Source organism: Danio rerio, chromosome 7, assembly GCF_049306965.1.
Source record: "Danio rerio strain Tuebingen ecotype United States chromosome 7, GRCz12tu, whole genome shotgun sequence".
In the NCBI taxonomy this organism is placed as follows: Eukaryota; Metazoa; Chordata; class Actinopteri; order Cypriniformes; family Danionidae; genus Danio; species Danio rerio.
The window spans coordinates 31,742,501-31,756,941 of record NC_133182.1 but is presented as its reverse complement, the minus strand read 5'-3'; the positions used below and the strand labels follow the sequence as shown (position 1 = coordinate 31,756,941).

At 36.8% G+C, this 14,441-nt stretch overlaps 1 protein-coding gene across 2 annotated transcripts in view; it reads left to right on the top strand.

Moving 5' to 3' along the window:
- The window catches only part of igdcc4 (immunoglobulin superfamily, DCC subclass, member 4), a 129,320-nt gene that overhangs the window by 49,473 nt on the left and 65,406 nt on the right, over positions 1-14,441 (top strand). For both annotated transcript variants that reach the window (XM_002662840.7, XM_073908625.1), the window contains exons 2-3: positions 2,931-3,239; positions 12,586-12,745. In XM_002662840.7, coding sequence (XP_002662886.3) covers positions 2,931-3,239; positions 12,586-12,745 — 469 coding nt within the window. The remainder of the gene's footprint in view (positions 1-2,930; positions 3,240-12,585; positions 12,746-14,441) is intronic.

The window sequence follows — 14,441 nt, the reverse complement described above, 5'->3', positions numbered from 1 at the left end:
TGCATCTTGTATTCTGTGAAATGAAATGAGCAAATCAAATCTTTGTGAACTAAATTGAATTTTACACTGAGTCAAATCGTTCTAAATAAGCAAAGATCTTCCCTTAAATCGAATCAGAATAACGAGAAACATGCAAAGTTGTACGTTGCATTGATTCGCTGTTAACAACCCATGTATAATTTTCTGTTGGCTTTCGTTTTTCTCTTTATTTGATTTGTTTGTTTGTATGCATGTCTCTGTGCCTGTAACATCAACTTTTCCTCCCCTCTGTCTCTCGCTCATTAGAGAAGCCTGTGTGTGTCATGAGCTATGGCATTTACTTTTCCGTTTGAATTTAGCTGATTTTTCTAAGCCCATCGGCAACTCACTTCACTTTAATGAGTTTAAGAATAGACATGACCTCTTATCGCATGTCATTCTGCTTACCGAGTAAATGTTTCTTGATTTAACATTTTGCACTAGACTGCCTGACAAAAGCCTTGTTGCCTATCTAAATTTTAGGAACAACAAATAATAACTTTAATAATGACTTCTAGTTGATCATTTGGTATCAGAAGTGGCTTATACGAAAGGCCAAGTCCTCTATAGATTACGATTATTCTACCAAAATACAATATGATCATGCCTTGATTTTTAATTATTTATTTAAGACAGTAAGGTCTGACTTTGCCTAGACAAAAGTCTTTGTCACCTAACAGAAATAATGTGCAGTATAGAATATAAAGTCATAGTGCAGTGAAAAAAGAATATTATGTATGATTCCCATGAGCTTGGAGGACTGCATCCACGCATCTCTGCAATGACTCAGACAACTTATTAATAAAGTCATCTGGAAAGGCAAAGAAAGCGTTCTTGCAGGACTCCCAGAGTTCATCAAGATTTTTTGGATTCCTCTTCAACGCCTCCTCCTTCATCTTACCCCAGACATGCTCAATAAAGTTCATTTCTGGTGACTAGGCTGGTCAATCCTGGTGCACCTTGATCTTCTTTGCTTTCAGGAACTTTGATGTGGAAGCTGAAGTATGAGAAGGAGCGCTATCCTGCTAAAGAGTTTGCCCTCTCCTGTGGTTTGTAATGTAATGGGAAGCACAAATGTCTTGATACCTCAGGCTGTTGGTGTTGCCATAAAATCTGCAGATCTCTCAAACCCCCCTTATTTAAGAGAAGGATATTTTGATTTCAAAGTGGCAATTGTTGGGGCAGTGTGAAAATGACAAATTTCTTCACAGCATTCTAAATACAATGGGCAATTTGTTTGCTAGTGTTTGTTGGCATTTATCTGTGCAGTGTGAATTGGCCCTAAAGTCTGTGTGAATTGATAGTCGCTGACACTTTTATTTCAGTATGTTGATGTACTTCTGGAACTGAAATGGAATATTTAGTAGGGGGCAGGGCTTTCTTTTTGCACATTATTTTCTCATAGCAAACATTATGGTATGTTACAAGGATATTGGAAATTGAGTTGCTATGGAAGCTATCCTTGATGTAAAAGGTATACAGTTGCTATACAGTTGATATACGGTTGCTATCCTAGATATACAAGGATATTGATAAACAGTTGTTATGAAAGCTCTCAGGTTGATTTCAGCAGAAGGACCACCACTCCAAAGGCGGCGGCAAATGGTCAGACTTTGATTGAAGATTAGCTAAACACTTTTCAGTGGATCGACCTTCACTGATTAATGTTTCATCTTAAGAATAACAGAGGGAGCTAGCAAAATAAACATTGTATGTTTTGATTTCATACAGACTTCAAGGTGTGCAGTAATTTTCAGGGAAACACACAGCTCAAGTAGGTCCAGGAAGACCTTGACCGCATTACAGTTCCATATTACTACAGCCAATAATTTTCAGCTATTGCACAGTGTAAGGGGCTATTCACATTTGGTGTCTTAGGCGCATGTAAGTTTGTTATTTCCAGTGATGGCTGACAATATTTCCATATTGAGAGTGACGCACGTGGCACGGAAGTGGCGCAACATGCTCACATGTCGCATGTTCAAACACAGAACACCCAAACTCTGCTGTGCTTTTTAATTTTCTCTATAAATAAAATTTGTATCAGAGCTGCAGCAATTTTTTGTCAACTTGCCATCCTCTGAGAGAATTGTTGATGTTGCCTAGCAGTGACAGATGACATGGGAGTGCGAGTGCAAAGCGTGTTGATAATGGTGAAGGAAGTGATTTATTTTCCACACATAAAATCAAAGGTAAAAATAGCCAGATGAAAAACGTAGTATTTGGCCCAGATTTAAAAATTTGATAAGTGGGCCATTTGAGTTTGGCCAGTTTTGACCCACATTTAAAATACACTAAAATCATTTTTGAGTAAAGAAAAAAATTCTACCAATCAGGTCACTTTGAGAAAAAGCGTGCCCATAGTGTGCCTAAAGCGCATCACTCCATGGGTTTATCAATTTCATTGCAATCGTGACACACCAACCTATCTGGCCCAGTTCAGGCCCAGTTATGAGTTATTAACTTGGCTGAGACTTGGCCCAGATATGGTCTGTGTTTGGCCCTTGTCTGGAAGCCAGATTTGGTCCAGTCATGTACCGTAATTCACTGCAGCATTGGGGGCAAAGCAAAACCTGATTGTGTGGGCCAGAGCTGGGCCAGAGAAATTTTGCTATGTGGGTCTATATTGGAATAATTGACTTCTGTCGATTGACTTATTTTTTTATTTTCAGCACACCTAGATGTGATTTGTTTTTCAAATAATTCAATGACCTGTCATCTATTATACCCTCTTTAATCTACTCTGAAATGTGTTCAACACGTAGATGAAATGTATTTTTATTAAACCTATTCCCAATAAATATCATTAACATCAACACTGAAGCAGAGAGTTTTGCCTTAGGCTGTTTCTTTCTTTCAGTTATTTGTTTATCAGCCAGTAACATCAGCTCTGTGCATCTCTGTCTCATTAGAGAAGCCTGTATCAGTGGAGCTGAGCTGCGGTGCTGGCCCGGTTCATGTGGTTTTGGAGCCTGATCAACCTCTGCTGCTGGACTGCCATCTGGGGGCCAGTGAGCCCCCGCTCAACGTGACCTGGCTGCGGGATGGAGTTGTCCTCTCTGAGAGCCAGACCATCCGGCCTCTGCCCAACGGCTCCCTGCTTATCTCGGCCTTCTCCGCGAATGGCCCGGCTCCAGCGGGTGTGGAGGGCGGATACAGATGTCTGAGTAGCAGCTCCGCAGGGGCTCTGACCAGCCGGACCCTCAGCCTGCATCTCGCCAGTGAGTATAGCGGCACTCATTTACCTCCAGTACACAGCACATGAGGTTCTGAGAGATCATTTCATGAGGCCGCTTCATTAGGCTGGTTATTGGTTGTGTGCTTTGCTTAAGTTTGCATCATCTGATCTGAAAACATCATATTGTTGTTATTATCTGCACACAAGGCTAACAAGTAGCTTTTTGACAAACTGGCCAATTGCTGGTGATGTAAACATATTAATATCTATATTTAAATATGTACTTATACTTTTTGTGTTGGGGTAACGTGTTATAAGCAACACGCGTTAAGTAATAATATTACTTTTCCAAAGTAACGAGCAAAGTAACACATTACTTTTAATAATAAGTAATATTATTTGAGTTACTTGTTTTAGGGGGTTTTCACCTTTAATTTGGATAGGACACTGGAGGTTACAGACAGGAAAGTATTGGGAGCAGAGAGAGAGGAAGGATTGCCAAAGGACCTCGAGCCGGTAATCGAATTCGGGTCGCCATGAGCACCATGGTGCTATAAGTCAGCTCATTTAACCACCAGGCTATTGGTGTATATGTATAAAAAATGTACCACGAGTTACTTTTTACCTTGCTTAATTAACTTTTACAAAATATATTGCAGAATAAAAATTACCCTAGGTTGAATCACACACTCAATGAGAAAGCATGTTGCGAGGGAACAGACAGTCGGCTCTCACTCATAATCATCTGGTCTCCTTTTTCACAGCAGACGAGTCGGTGTACTGTTCTAGTAATTGAATAACTCCAGGATATGGGTTTATTTCGACTCAGAGGTGGTATCCGGTATGTTAGTACTTACTGAAACCGCTTTATGACAACTCTATTTTATTTAAAATAAAGGTGTAGTCTATATACAGTAGGTGGTTGTTAAATGCAGAGCTTCTCTATAAAAAAGGAAAAGTAACGCAAAAGTAACTCAAAAGTAATATAACGCATTACTTTCCATAAAAAATAACTAAATAACTCAATTAGTTGCTTTTTTAGGGGAGTAACTCCATATTGTAATGCATTACTTTAAATAGTAACTTTGCCTAACACTGCTTATGTTGAACTAAAAGAATTTTATTATAAGAATTAATATTTTAAAAACAACAACAATAATAATATTGTTCTTACAAAACTATTGTTTGTGGTTTTTTAGAATTCCTTTTTTACATTAAACAATGCTGGAAGGCCATCCGCTGTGTTAAACATTTGCTGGAATAGTAGGCAGTTCATTCCGCTGTGGCATCCTACGAAATGTAGACTAAGATAAAGGAAAATGAATGAAGGAATTATGAACCTCCAAATAATTTTTTTGGAGACATTAAGCAATATACAGCATATAAGCTGAAAACAGGGACTCTGTAATAGCATTAGGAAATTAGCAAATAGTTTTTTTTTTTAATAAGTAAATTTAGAGACAATTTTGTGAAAGTAAAGTATACCCAGATCATCCTTTGTCTTATTCTGTGCCACATTCCTCTTGTTGGCTGTGTTTGCTCTGCTGGGTATGAGTTTGTTTCTCACCTGGTTTGCACAAGGACTCAATTGTGCTCCATGATGAGTTTTGAGGAGGCAAAGAGATCAAGCTTCATCCCCTTTATCCCTTTACCTTTCTCTCTCTCTTTCTCTCTCCCTGTGTTAAAGCAGCCCAATAGACGATAAAGACCATTTCCTTTGCTCATTATGTATCTCATTGGCCGTGACTCTGTCTTCCTTCATTATTTCTGTTCATTCAATTTTGCTTTATTGCTTTTGTGTAGATAGTAATGATGGCTACCCTCTCGGCTGCAGGCACTGACGGGCATTGAAAGAGCATGTCATGTTAGTGTCACATAAAAAAGTAGCATATTCACAAAATTATCCGTCATGATTTTCCTTTTTTGTTGTTTTATTTTATTTGCATTAATGATGGGAAATACATGCTCCTTATTGTTGTGGAAAATATCATCCTTCATTTAGCCATGACTCGAACCAGTGACCTTCTTGCTGTGGGGCGACAGCGCTAACCATTGAGCCACCGTGTCACCTGAAACATCATCATATTAGTCTTTTTACTTATTATTATTATTATTATTTATAATCATCATTGTTGTTGTTTTTTACTTTTGAATTGTATATTTAATTATTATTAATTTCCTCTAGTTTAATTATTTTGTTGCATTGTCTTTTTAAACATTGTCATTAATGATATGTTGACTGTTATTGATGACAAAACATTAAAAATATTTTTATTTACCTTTTTGTTGCTATTTCAGAAATGTTGTTTTTTGCATAATTAACATCTATAACATTCAGTCAGTCATTTATTATATATTTGTTTTTAATTAATTTATTTTAATTTAGTTAATTATATTTTATTATTATTATTATTATTATTATTATTATTATTATTATTATTATTAGTAGTAGTAGTAGTAGTAGTAGCAGTAGCATATAATTACAATATATTCATACACTGTAAAAAATGAAATGACAACTTTTTTGCATTTTATTAAGTTAATCAGGTTTCAACTAAATTTTTTAGGTTATACAATTTTTAACTTAGGGCGACGCAGTAGCGCAGTAGGTAGTGCTGTCACCTCACAGCAAGAAGGTCGCTGGTTCGAGCCTCGGCTGGGCCAGTTGGCGTTTCTGTGTGGAGATTGCATGTTTTCCCAGCATTCGCGTGAGTTTCCTTCTATTCCTTTCTTCTATTCCTTCGTGGGTTTATGCGCTATAGGTCAATTGGGGAAGCTAAATTGTCCGTAGTGTATGAGTGTGAATGCTAGTGTGTTGCTTCGTAAAACATATGCTGGATAAGTTGGCGGTTCATTCCACTGTGGCGACTCCTAATTAAAAAAGGTACTAAGCCGAAAAGAAAATGAATTAATGATTACGTTTTTAGTTTGATTGATGTAAGTTGAGATCACTAGAACAGTTTTAGCAGCAATAATATAGTGTACTTATTATTTTATTAGATATATAATATTTAACAAAGTATTTATAAAATGACTTGTATATTATTGATCCCAATTTTTATTTTTTCTTCATAAAAGGACACTTTAATTAATTTACATTTTTAAATATTAAATGTCCTATTATTATATTAAAAGTGTTATCATTGGTGATTCAGTTCTCACTGTGGCCAGAAACTGTCATGTTAGTCTAAGACAGATAGATGCCCAGATTTACTGTAGTTGCTCTATATTTTGCCACAGTATTTTTGCGATTGGCTAAGGAAGATTTGCGATGTGTAAAGCAGGTAGAGACAGCACAGGGATTGGATTGGAGAGACTGTGTTTCCTCCATCTGAGGAATCAGTGCAGTGAAGCTCTCCGGCAGGGGACTGGTGCGAGGGACGTGCTTTTGTAATTTAGCTGGTGATCTGTCATCTGCATGACTGCAGCGTGTCTCAGCAGCAGACACACACTTACAGTTATCAGCATAATTATCTTATTCATTATTACTCACTCTGTGCTGACAGCGGCAGAGGAAGATCCTCGTTTAAGGCAAGACACTGAAGGTGAATAATAATTAATAATAATCATTCCTTACATTTATATAGCGCTTTTCAGGGCACTCAAAGCGCTTTACACAGTGGGGGGAATCTCCTCATCCACCACCAGTGTGCAGCATCCACCTGGATGACGCGACAGCAGCCATTTTGCGCCAAACCGCACACCACACACTAGCTGATTGGTGGAGAGGAGACAGTGATGCAGCCAATTGAATATGGGGATGGTTAGGAGGCCATGATGGACAAAGGCCAGTGGGCAGATTTGGCCAGGATACCGGGCTTAAACCCCTACTCTTTTCGAAGGACATCCTGGGATTTTTAACAACCACAGAGAGTCAGGACCTCGGTTTAACATCGCATCCGAAAGACGGAGCTCACTGAGCAGTATAGCGTCCCCGTCACTATACTGGGGCATTAGGACCCACACAGACCGCAGGTTGGGCGCCCCCTGCTGGCCTCATTAACACCACTTCCGGCAGCAACCTAGCTTTCCCATGTGGTCTCCCATCCAGGTACTGACCGGGCGCAGCCCTGCTTAGCTTCAGTGGGCGACCATGTGAGAGTTGCAGAGAGCTAGCTGCAGGCATAGCTAGCTGCCGGGAATAAGGGTAAAAAAATATATATAAACATTTTTATGTTGATACATTTTTTTAGATGTCAAATGATATATATATAAGCTGAACACAGTAGGGACCCAGTTCTTTTATTTAAAAAATTTATTATGAAATTTGTTTATTTGTTGGTAATTAAAAATGTTTTTGTGAGTACATTTTGTAAAAGGTAAAGTATACCTAGATAAGCAGTTTTTTTTTTTTTTGTCTCGTTCTGTGCCACATTCCTCTTGTTGGCTGAGTTTGCACTGCTGGATGTGTGTATTTAGGGTAAAAAATATATAGACCATTTCAATGTGGTGGTGTCACCGGCCCATGAACATTACCTGCTTGTTGTCAAACTATTTTTTAACTGCAACAAGAGGCAATTTCATCATATCTTAACGTTAAAACAGCTATCATAACATTATTTATCAGTATGTGGACCTTTGGATTCTTGGAAGCTTTGGAAATTAAAAATGTCACTCAGAAAATACATTAGGACCATTGTTATTGTCTACATCCCTTGAAATGGTCTACAAACAGTTTTATCTCCATACTTCCACAGTTCATTGATTACATAAGAGTCGCAAACATTTTATATATTAAGTTTATTAAAATGTTTTCTAAAATGTGCAAAATGTGGAATGTTGTTGTTTGATTAAATATGCATTTATCTGCATAAACAGTTGACATTAAAATATGAGCCGTCCTGCTAAATGTGTCATTTTTTTTGAAATATTTACCAAGTGATGTTTAACAGGCCAGTGAAATTTTCAGAGTATTTCCTATAATCTTTTACTCTTCTGGGGAAAGCCTTATTTCTTTTACTTTGGCTGGCATAAAAGCAGATTTAGTTTAAAAAAAAAATAGTTTAAGGTCAATAATATTAATATACATTTTTGATTGCCCACAGGGCTATTCAATTAGTTTATCATGGGGCCCAGTTCACAAAAAGCATCCCAAATGAGGTGCCGGAGAGAAATGACTTGTGGTGACGCAAGAGCCCATATTTTGTATTTTTGCTCTTTAAGACACCCCATTGGCTTTTTTTTACATTAAAATGTTAATGTGTTGTATTTTGAAACTACATAACATTGTACACTGTATAATATATATATATTTTTTTACAAGCACATTCAAATGTATTTCTAAGGTAGCATATCCAAATCTACAATTATTTAGAAACTCATTTACAGCAAATGAAGCCTAAGTGCGCATAACAAAATATGCAGTCATTGTACAGTTAACATACAGGCTTAGAATAATTTTCTACTATACTGTTCCTAAAGTATGTGTAAGATTTTTAATTTACATTTTTTTGTTTTGTTTTTAAGGACAGCAGTATCTCCAGCAAAAAAGATATCCAAATAAACTGTTTTAAATTGTATAGAAATCAGTGTTTTTGAAACAAACAAGTCTACGATCCATTTTTATTATTTAGCCTGTTTACATGTTTACTGCTCCAAAATATTTTAAATGTTTCTCAAAATAAAATACATTGTGTTCCAAGGGGAAAAACAGTTTTAGTTTATTTACCCAGACATTTAAAAAGAAAATATTTTAGAGCTGTACTCGCAATTCTGTGAAACTGTGAAACCGTGATATTTTTATCCAAGGTTATCATACAGTCAGAATCTTATACGGGCCCATGCCTAGTACACAATCCCTTCTTAAAATGATGTAAAAACTCAGCGTACATAAATAAAACTGTAAAGTTTAATGTATGTAATTGCTGCTGAAGTGGAGATTTAGGGCAGGAAAAATGTTTTTGTGTTGAGAAACCGGCCTTTAAAAATCTGTAGATTGATTAAGCGTGACCAAAAGAAATGCTTAAAAGAGTATTTTGGATATGCTCTTTACGTGACACATAAAATAACTTAATAAATAGCCTAAACTCTCAAAATTAACTGTTTTACCAGCAGAGCAGTGTCTCACCTTGACCACTTTTCCTCCACCTTTTACTGAAGTGCTTTTCTTCCTCTCTCTGTGGTGGAATAGTTCTCATTATTTTCATTATCACACAAGCACATGTTACTGATCTGTGCTTCAGTGAATCTCTCATGTCTTTTTTTATCTAAAGCAGAGAGTGTTTGCTTTAGACCGCATGCTGTGTACAAGTCAGATATATCTAGTGTTAATGTTTAACAGGTCTCTGTCGAGCGGTCTGCGCTGCCGCAGGAGCTGTTATGTCCACCGCTGTGCTTCATGGGTGAGCTTGTTTAGGGGCTTTTAGATCTGAAGTTTCTGTATATGGTGGATTCCTCCTCTGGCTGACTGTAAATCACCCGATAAATGGGTTTAGTACAGTTAGCACCAACGTTTCCTGTGCTTGAGAGGTTTATGTTATGTTAAACGTTTAATTCTCATATTATCTCTTTGTTCTGGGAAAATGTGCTGTTAGTCTGACAAACAAACAAATAAATGAATAAATAAATGGTAACACTTTATTGTATTGGTCTATTTGAGTATTAGTAGACTGTCTGCTTAATATTGTTTGATACTGCTCCTTTAATAGACATTTAACTGACTATAAGAAGCTTTGCAAGTACGTCATCTTACTCTAACCCTAACTCCAAACCTAACCTAATAGTCTACTTATAATCTAGAGAGGATTGAGAGTTGACATGGAGAGGCAGTGTAACTTAAATACAACAAATGGACCACCAAAATAAAGTGTGACAGATTATTAATATTATTATTGACATTATTTTATTTATTTTATTTTATTTATTATTAAATTTATTAAACTTATTTTTTTATTACTTTTTGAGTTTCTTCTCTTGAACACAAAAAGAAGATTATATAGAAGATAATGTTCATTAGAAGAAAGAAACTCAAAGATTTATATAAAAGCACAAATGACACAAGTTTAATAATAAATAATGTCAATAATAATAATAAGAAGAATATAATATGTGCCAAATGATCAATATTAATAGCAAAAAAAGAGAACTGTTAAACTTATAACCTCCTGAGAGTGAGTAAATCTTCATTCCTCGGTGCTACCCACACATAGATTTTATTTGGGTGGGCCGATTGGGTCTATTAACGGCAGCCCAAGTATAATTAATGACACATTATTATCGTACTTTTACACTTTTTATATTCACCCAAAATAACCAAACATCCGGGATCAATTAATCTTCTCTCGTTTACCTGTTTTATACTGTTCATTCCGTGTTCGGGACAAATGTCAACACTCCCACAGATAATCTCACATGCTGCAGAGACCCACAGAGACTCACCTTTTTTGGGACTTAAAAAATTAGTCCAGTTTCCAGGCTTTTGCTTTCCAAAGATGTTGTTAATTATATGTGTTTTTTTCGTTACCTTTGTATTTTAACCTACTTTCGATTGGCTTTTCAGCTGCAAGAGCGAGAAAAACATTAAATAATTAGTTATTTAAACTAAATGACTCCAACGACTGAATACATAGCTAGAAGGAGATGAAATGATACCTAAACTGGCTGCTAAATATTTGTACACCGTTATATTTAGTTAATCAACAAATTTGCCTTGTTTTATTCTCATAATTAATGTAATTTTTTGAGATATTGTCGGTTTTATTCCTTTTTTATGTCATTTATTTCTCATTTGCTGTATATTTTATTAGTTTGATGTCAATATATTACATATTTTATGCCTATCTAAAATGCTTTCGCATTTAAGTTTGCTTTGAACTTGAATGAGAGAGAGAAGCCACTCATTTTACCAGTCAGTGGGTGCCTATGGCTCCTAAATAGCATACAAGTAAAAGAAATTAAATTAAATGTTTATTATTTATTTGCATATCAAATTGTTTGTACTTTTGGTTATATGTTGTTGCTTATTTAGGCTTCGGATTATGGGAAGTGTTTCAGGTGGAGTGTGCTGCTTGTTTGATTGTTTGTTTGTTTGTCTTGTCAAGTGTATGTACTTTATAATGTGTTGTACTCTTTTTGATTTGTGAACTTTTAGGGACCCCCTCGAAAATGAGATGATTCATCTCAAGGGGCTATCTTATTCAATAAATTCAAATTCAAATTCAAATAGTGGATTTCTTAATTTATTTCAACAGTTTTTTTTAATTACTTTTAACCCATTGTTAATTGTTTTTACATAAACCCAAAAATAAAAATATTGTTAAAAATCTAATTATGTTCTGTTTGTCTCAAATAGTTTACTATTTATGTGATGTGGGTAAAATGTGTGTTTTAATCCGACTACCACCGCAAGTATGTTACAAACCTGTTGGAAGCCCTGATTTTTAAATTAAATATAAACACATTTTTTTACATATCCTCATAATGATTTTTATGTAGTTTTGGATATTTTGTTATTGTGTTACACTTTTGGTTGTGAAGTTTAATGAGAATTAGCAACACAATACATTTTTACAGTACATACTGTTTCCTAGTTTCCTAGGGATTTGCTCTTCAGTGTTTGAACTCCCAGCAAATCAAATCAAACCACACTGAATTGAACTAAACTGAACTTTAACTCTAAAAACTGGACTAACACTGTTTCAATCTACTTTAATCTTCTATGTTAAGCTGCTTTGACACAATCTACATTGTAAAAGCACTATAGAAATAAACGTGAAATTAATTGAATTGAATAGTATGTACACACTTATGTGTATATACTCCAACTTGAAAGTGTTTGGATGACAAAATTATACTCAAAAGCAAATCTTACAAAAAAAAAAAGCATGTATTGGTAAACAAATAAAATATACATGTTTTCTGTCTAGGAGTTATCTGTGGATTTTATGCTTTTAGATAACTGTGTCGGCTAGGTTTTTACATTACTGTACATCGAAATAGTGCAAAAACTGGAATAAAAAAGTGTAGGGTTAAAGTTTAGTGGACAAAACAGACAATAGAAGACTGGTAGGTCACCACAAAGAAAGCAGTAGAGAATTTTGTGTGTGTGTGTGTGTGTGTGCGTGTGTGTGTGTGTGTGTGTGTGTGTGTGTGTGTGTGTGTGTGTGTGTGTGTGTGTGTGTGTGTGTGTGTGTGTGTGTGTGTGCAAGTTGAGTGTAGTGTGGCGTTATGAGCAGTGTGAGTCTGGCAGATGTAGCAGATCAAAGTGAGTATTTTCAAAGCTCTGGAGCAGAGGTCAGGGGCCCGCTCGCCTTCCTCTTCTCGCACCATGTGGCTTCATCGCTTGCGTGTTTATTCCACCAAAAGTTCATGTCATGCATTTACTGATTCTCATCTTGATTTCTGCTCCTTTTCTTTCTGCCATAACCTCTTGCTTTCTCTGTCTTTCTCAGGCTTGTCCCGTTTCCTTCAGGATCCTGAGCCTCAGATTGTGCCTGTAGGTGGCACAGCCCGCTTTGAGTGCTATGTAGATGGCTTGCCTACCCCGAGTATTACCTGGGAGAAGGACCAGGCACCCCTACCTGCACCCACAGAGACTATAGAACCATCCAGGTTAGTTTGATTGTTGATTGTATGTTCACTAAGCAACCACATCTAAGCAGGTTGAGTAATAGGCTGAACCTGCTTTTGCCTTCAAAATGGCCTTAATTCTTCATCTCACAGATTCATTATGGTTTGAGTCTGACATTAGAGCTTTATGCAAATGTCGCACATTTGGCTACAGCATCCATAATGTAAATCTCCTGTTTTAACTCAGCTTAAAAGTGTGCTGTTGGATTGAGATCTTGGGTTCGTGGAGGCCTTTACATTGCAGTGAATTCACTGTCATGCAGAGATGGAAAGTTATGAAATGCAAATACTTCATTACTGCACTTAAGCAGATTTTTCTGGTATCAGTACTTTACTCCACTACATATTTTTCTGACAACTTTTTACTTTTAAATTTTACACAAATATCTGTACTTTTTACTCCTTACACTTTTAAATCGGGCTTATTACTTTCGTTTAAATGTTTTTTTGTGGCGTGATCTAGAAACAGTGCATACCGGTTGCAATAGCAAACCTGTCCTGTTGTGCTGTTGGATGCCAAAATCCAAAGTCCAAAAATAGAAATTTTGACTTTTACTGTACACCACACTGCTTTTAATGCCAACCGCAGACATCTTTGGCTAACAGCCATCAGAAGAGCTGAATGGAGTAAGGACCTAATTAAAACTGCTGAACTCTGCAGTTCTCATGTAAATCAGGTAAGTTCACACTATGCTGAATCATACACATTACTCATTTTTGATTGCAGCAGTGATTTCAGCAAAAACAGTTAAATATGGGTAATGTAATGTAACGTAATGAAATGTAATGTAATGTGTATTTATATAGCACATTTATTGTGTATGGCCATACACCCAAAGCGCTTCACAGTCATGAGGGGGAATCTCTCCACACCACCACCAGTGTGCAGCATCCACTTAGATGATGTGACGGCTGACACAGGACAACGGCGCCAGTGCGCTCACCACACTCCAGCTATTGGTGGAGTGGAGAGACAGTGATAGATCCAATTAAGTGGATGGGGATAATTGGGTGGCCATGATCATAAGGGCTGATAGAGGGACTTTGGCCAGGACACCGGGGTTACACCCCTGCTCTTTCATGAGAAGTGCCATGGGATTTTTAATGACTACAGAGAGTCAGGACCTCGGTTTAACGTCTCATCCGAAAGACGGCGCCCACTGACAGTGTAGTGTCCCCTTCACTTTTACTGGGGCATAAGGACTCACACAGACCACAGGCTGAGCGCTCCCTGCTGGCCTCACTAACACCTCTTCCAACAGCAACCTAGTGTTTCCTAGCGGTCTCCCATCCAGGTACTGACCAGGCTCAGCCCTGCTTAGCTTCAGCTACATGGCTGTAGGCTAATTAAACTGCGGACACAAAATGCTTAGAATACATGCAAAAATGTAAGTTTACATACCCTGCCTAAAGGTGCAGTTCACTGTCAAAATGCAGTTGTTTTGCTTGTTCCTTTTATAGCTCCATCTTTTTTCCTTGTCTTTGGCTAGGCAAAACCTCAATTTTAGCACTACAAAGTTTTGAAACTGGTAATCATGGACCATTATTTCTTGCACATGACCACACAGAACAAAATTATAGCCATCCAAATACTTGTAGGCTTTTAACTTTTTCCTTGTAAAATGACATGGAGTTTCAATAAGAATGAGTTTGGGCAGGATGCTTAGCCATTTCGTCT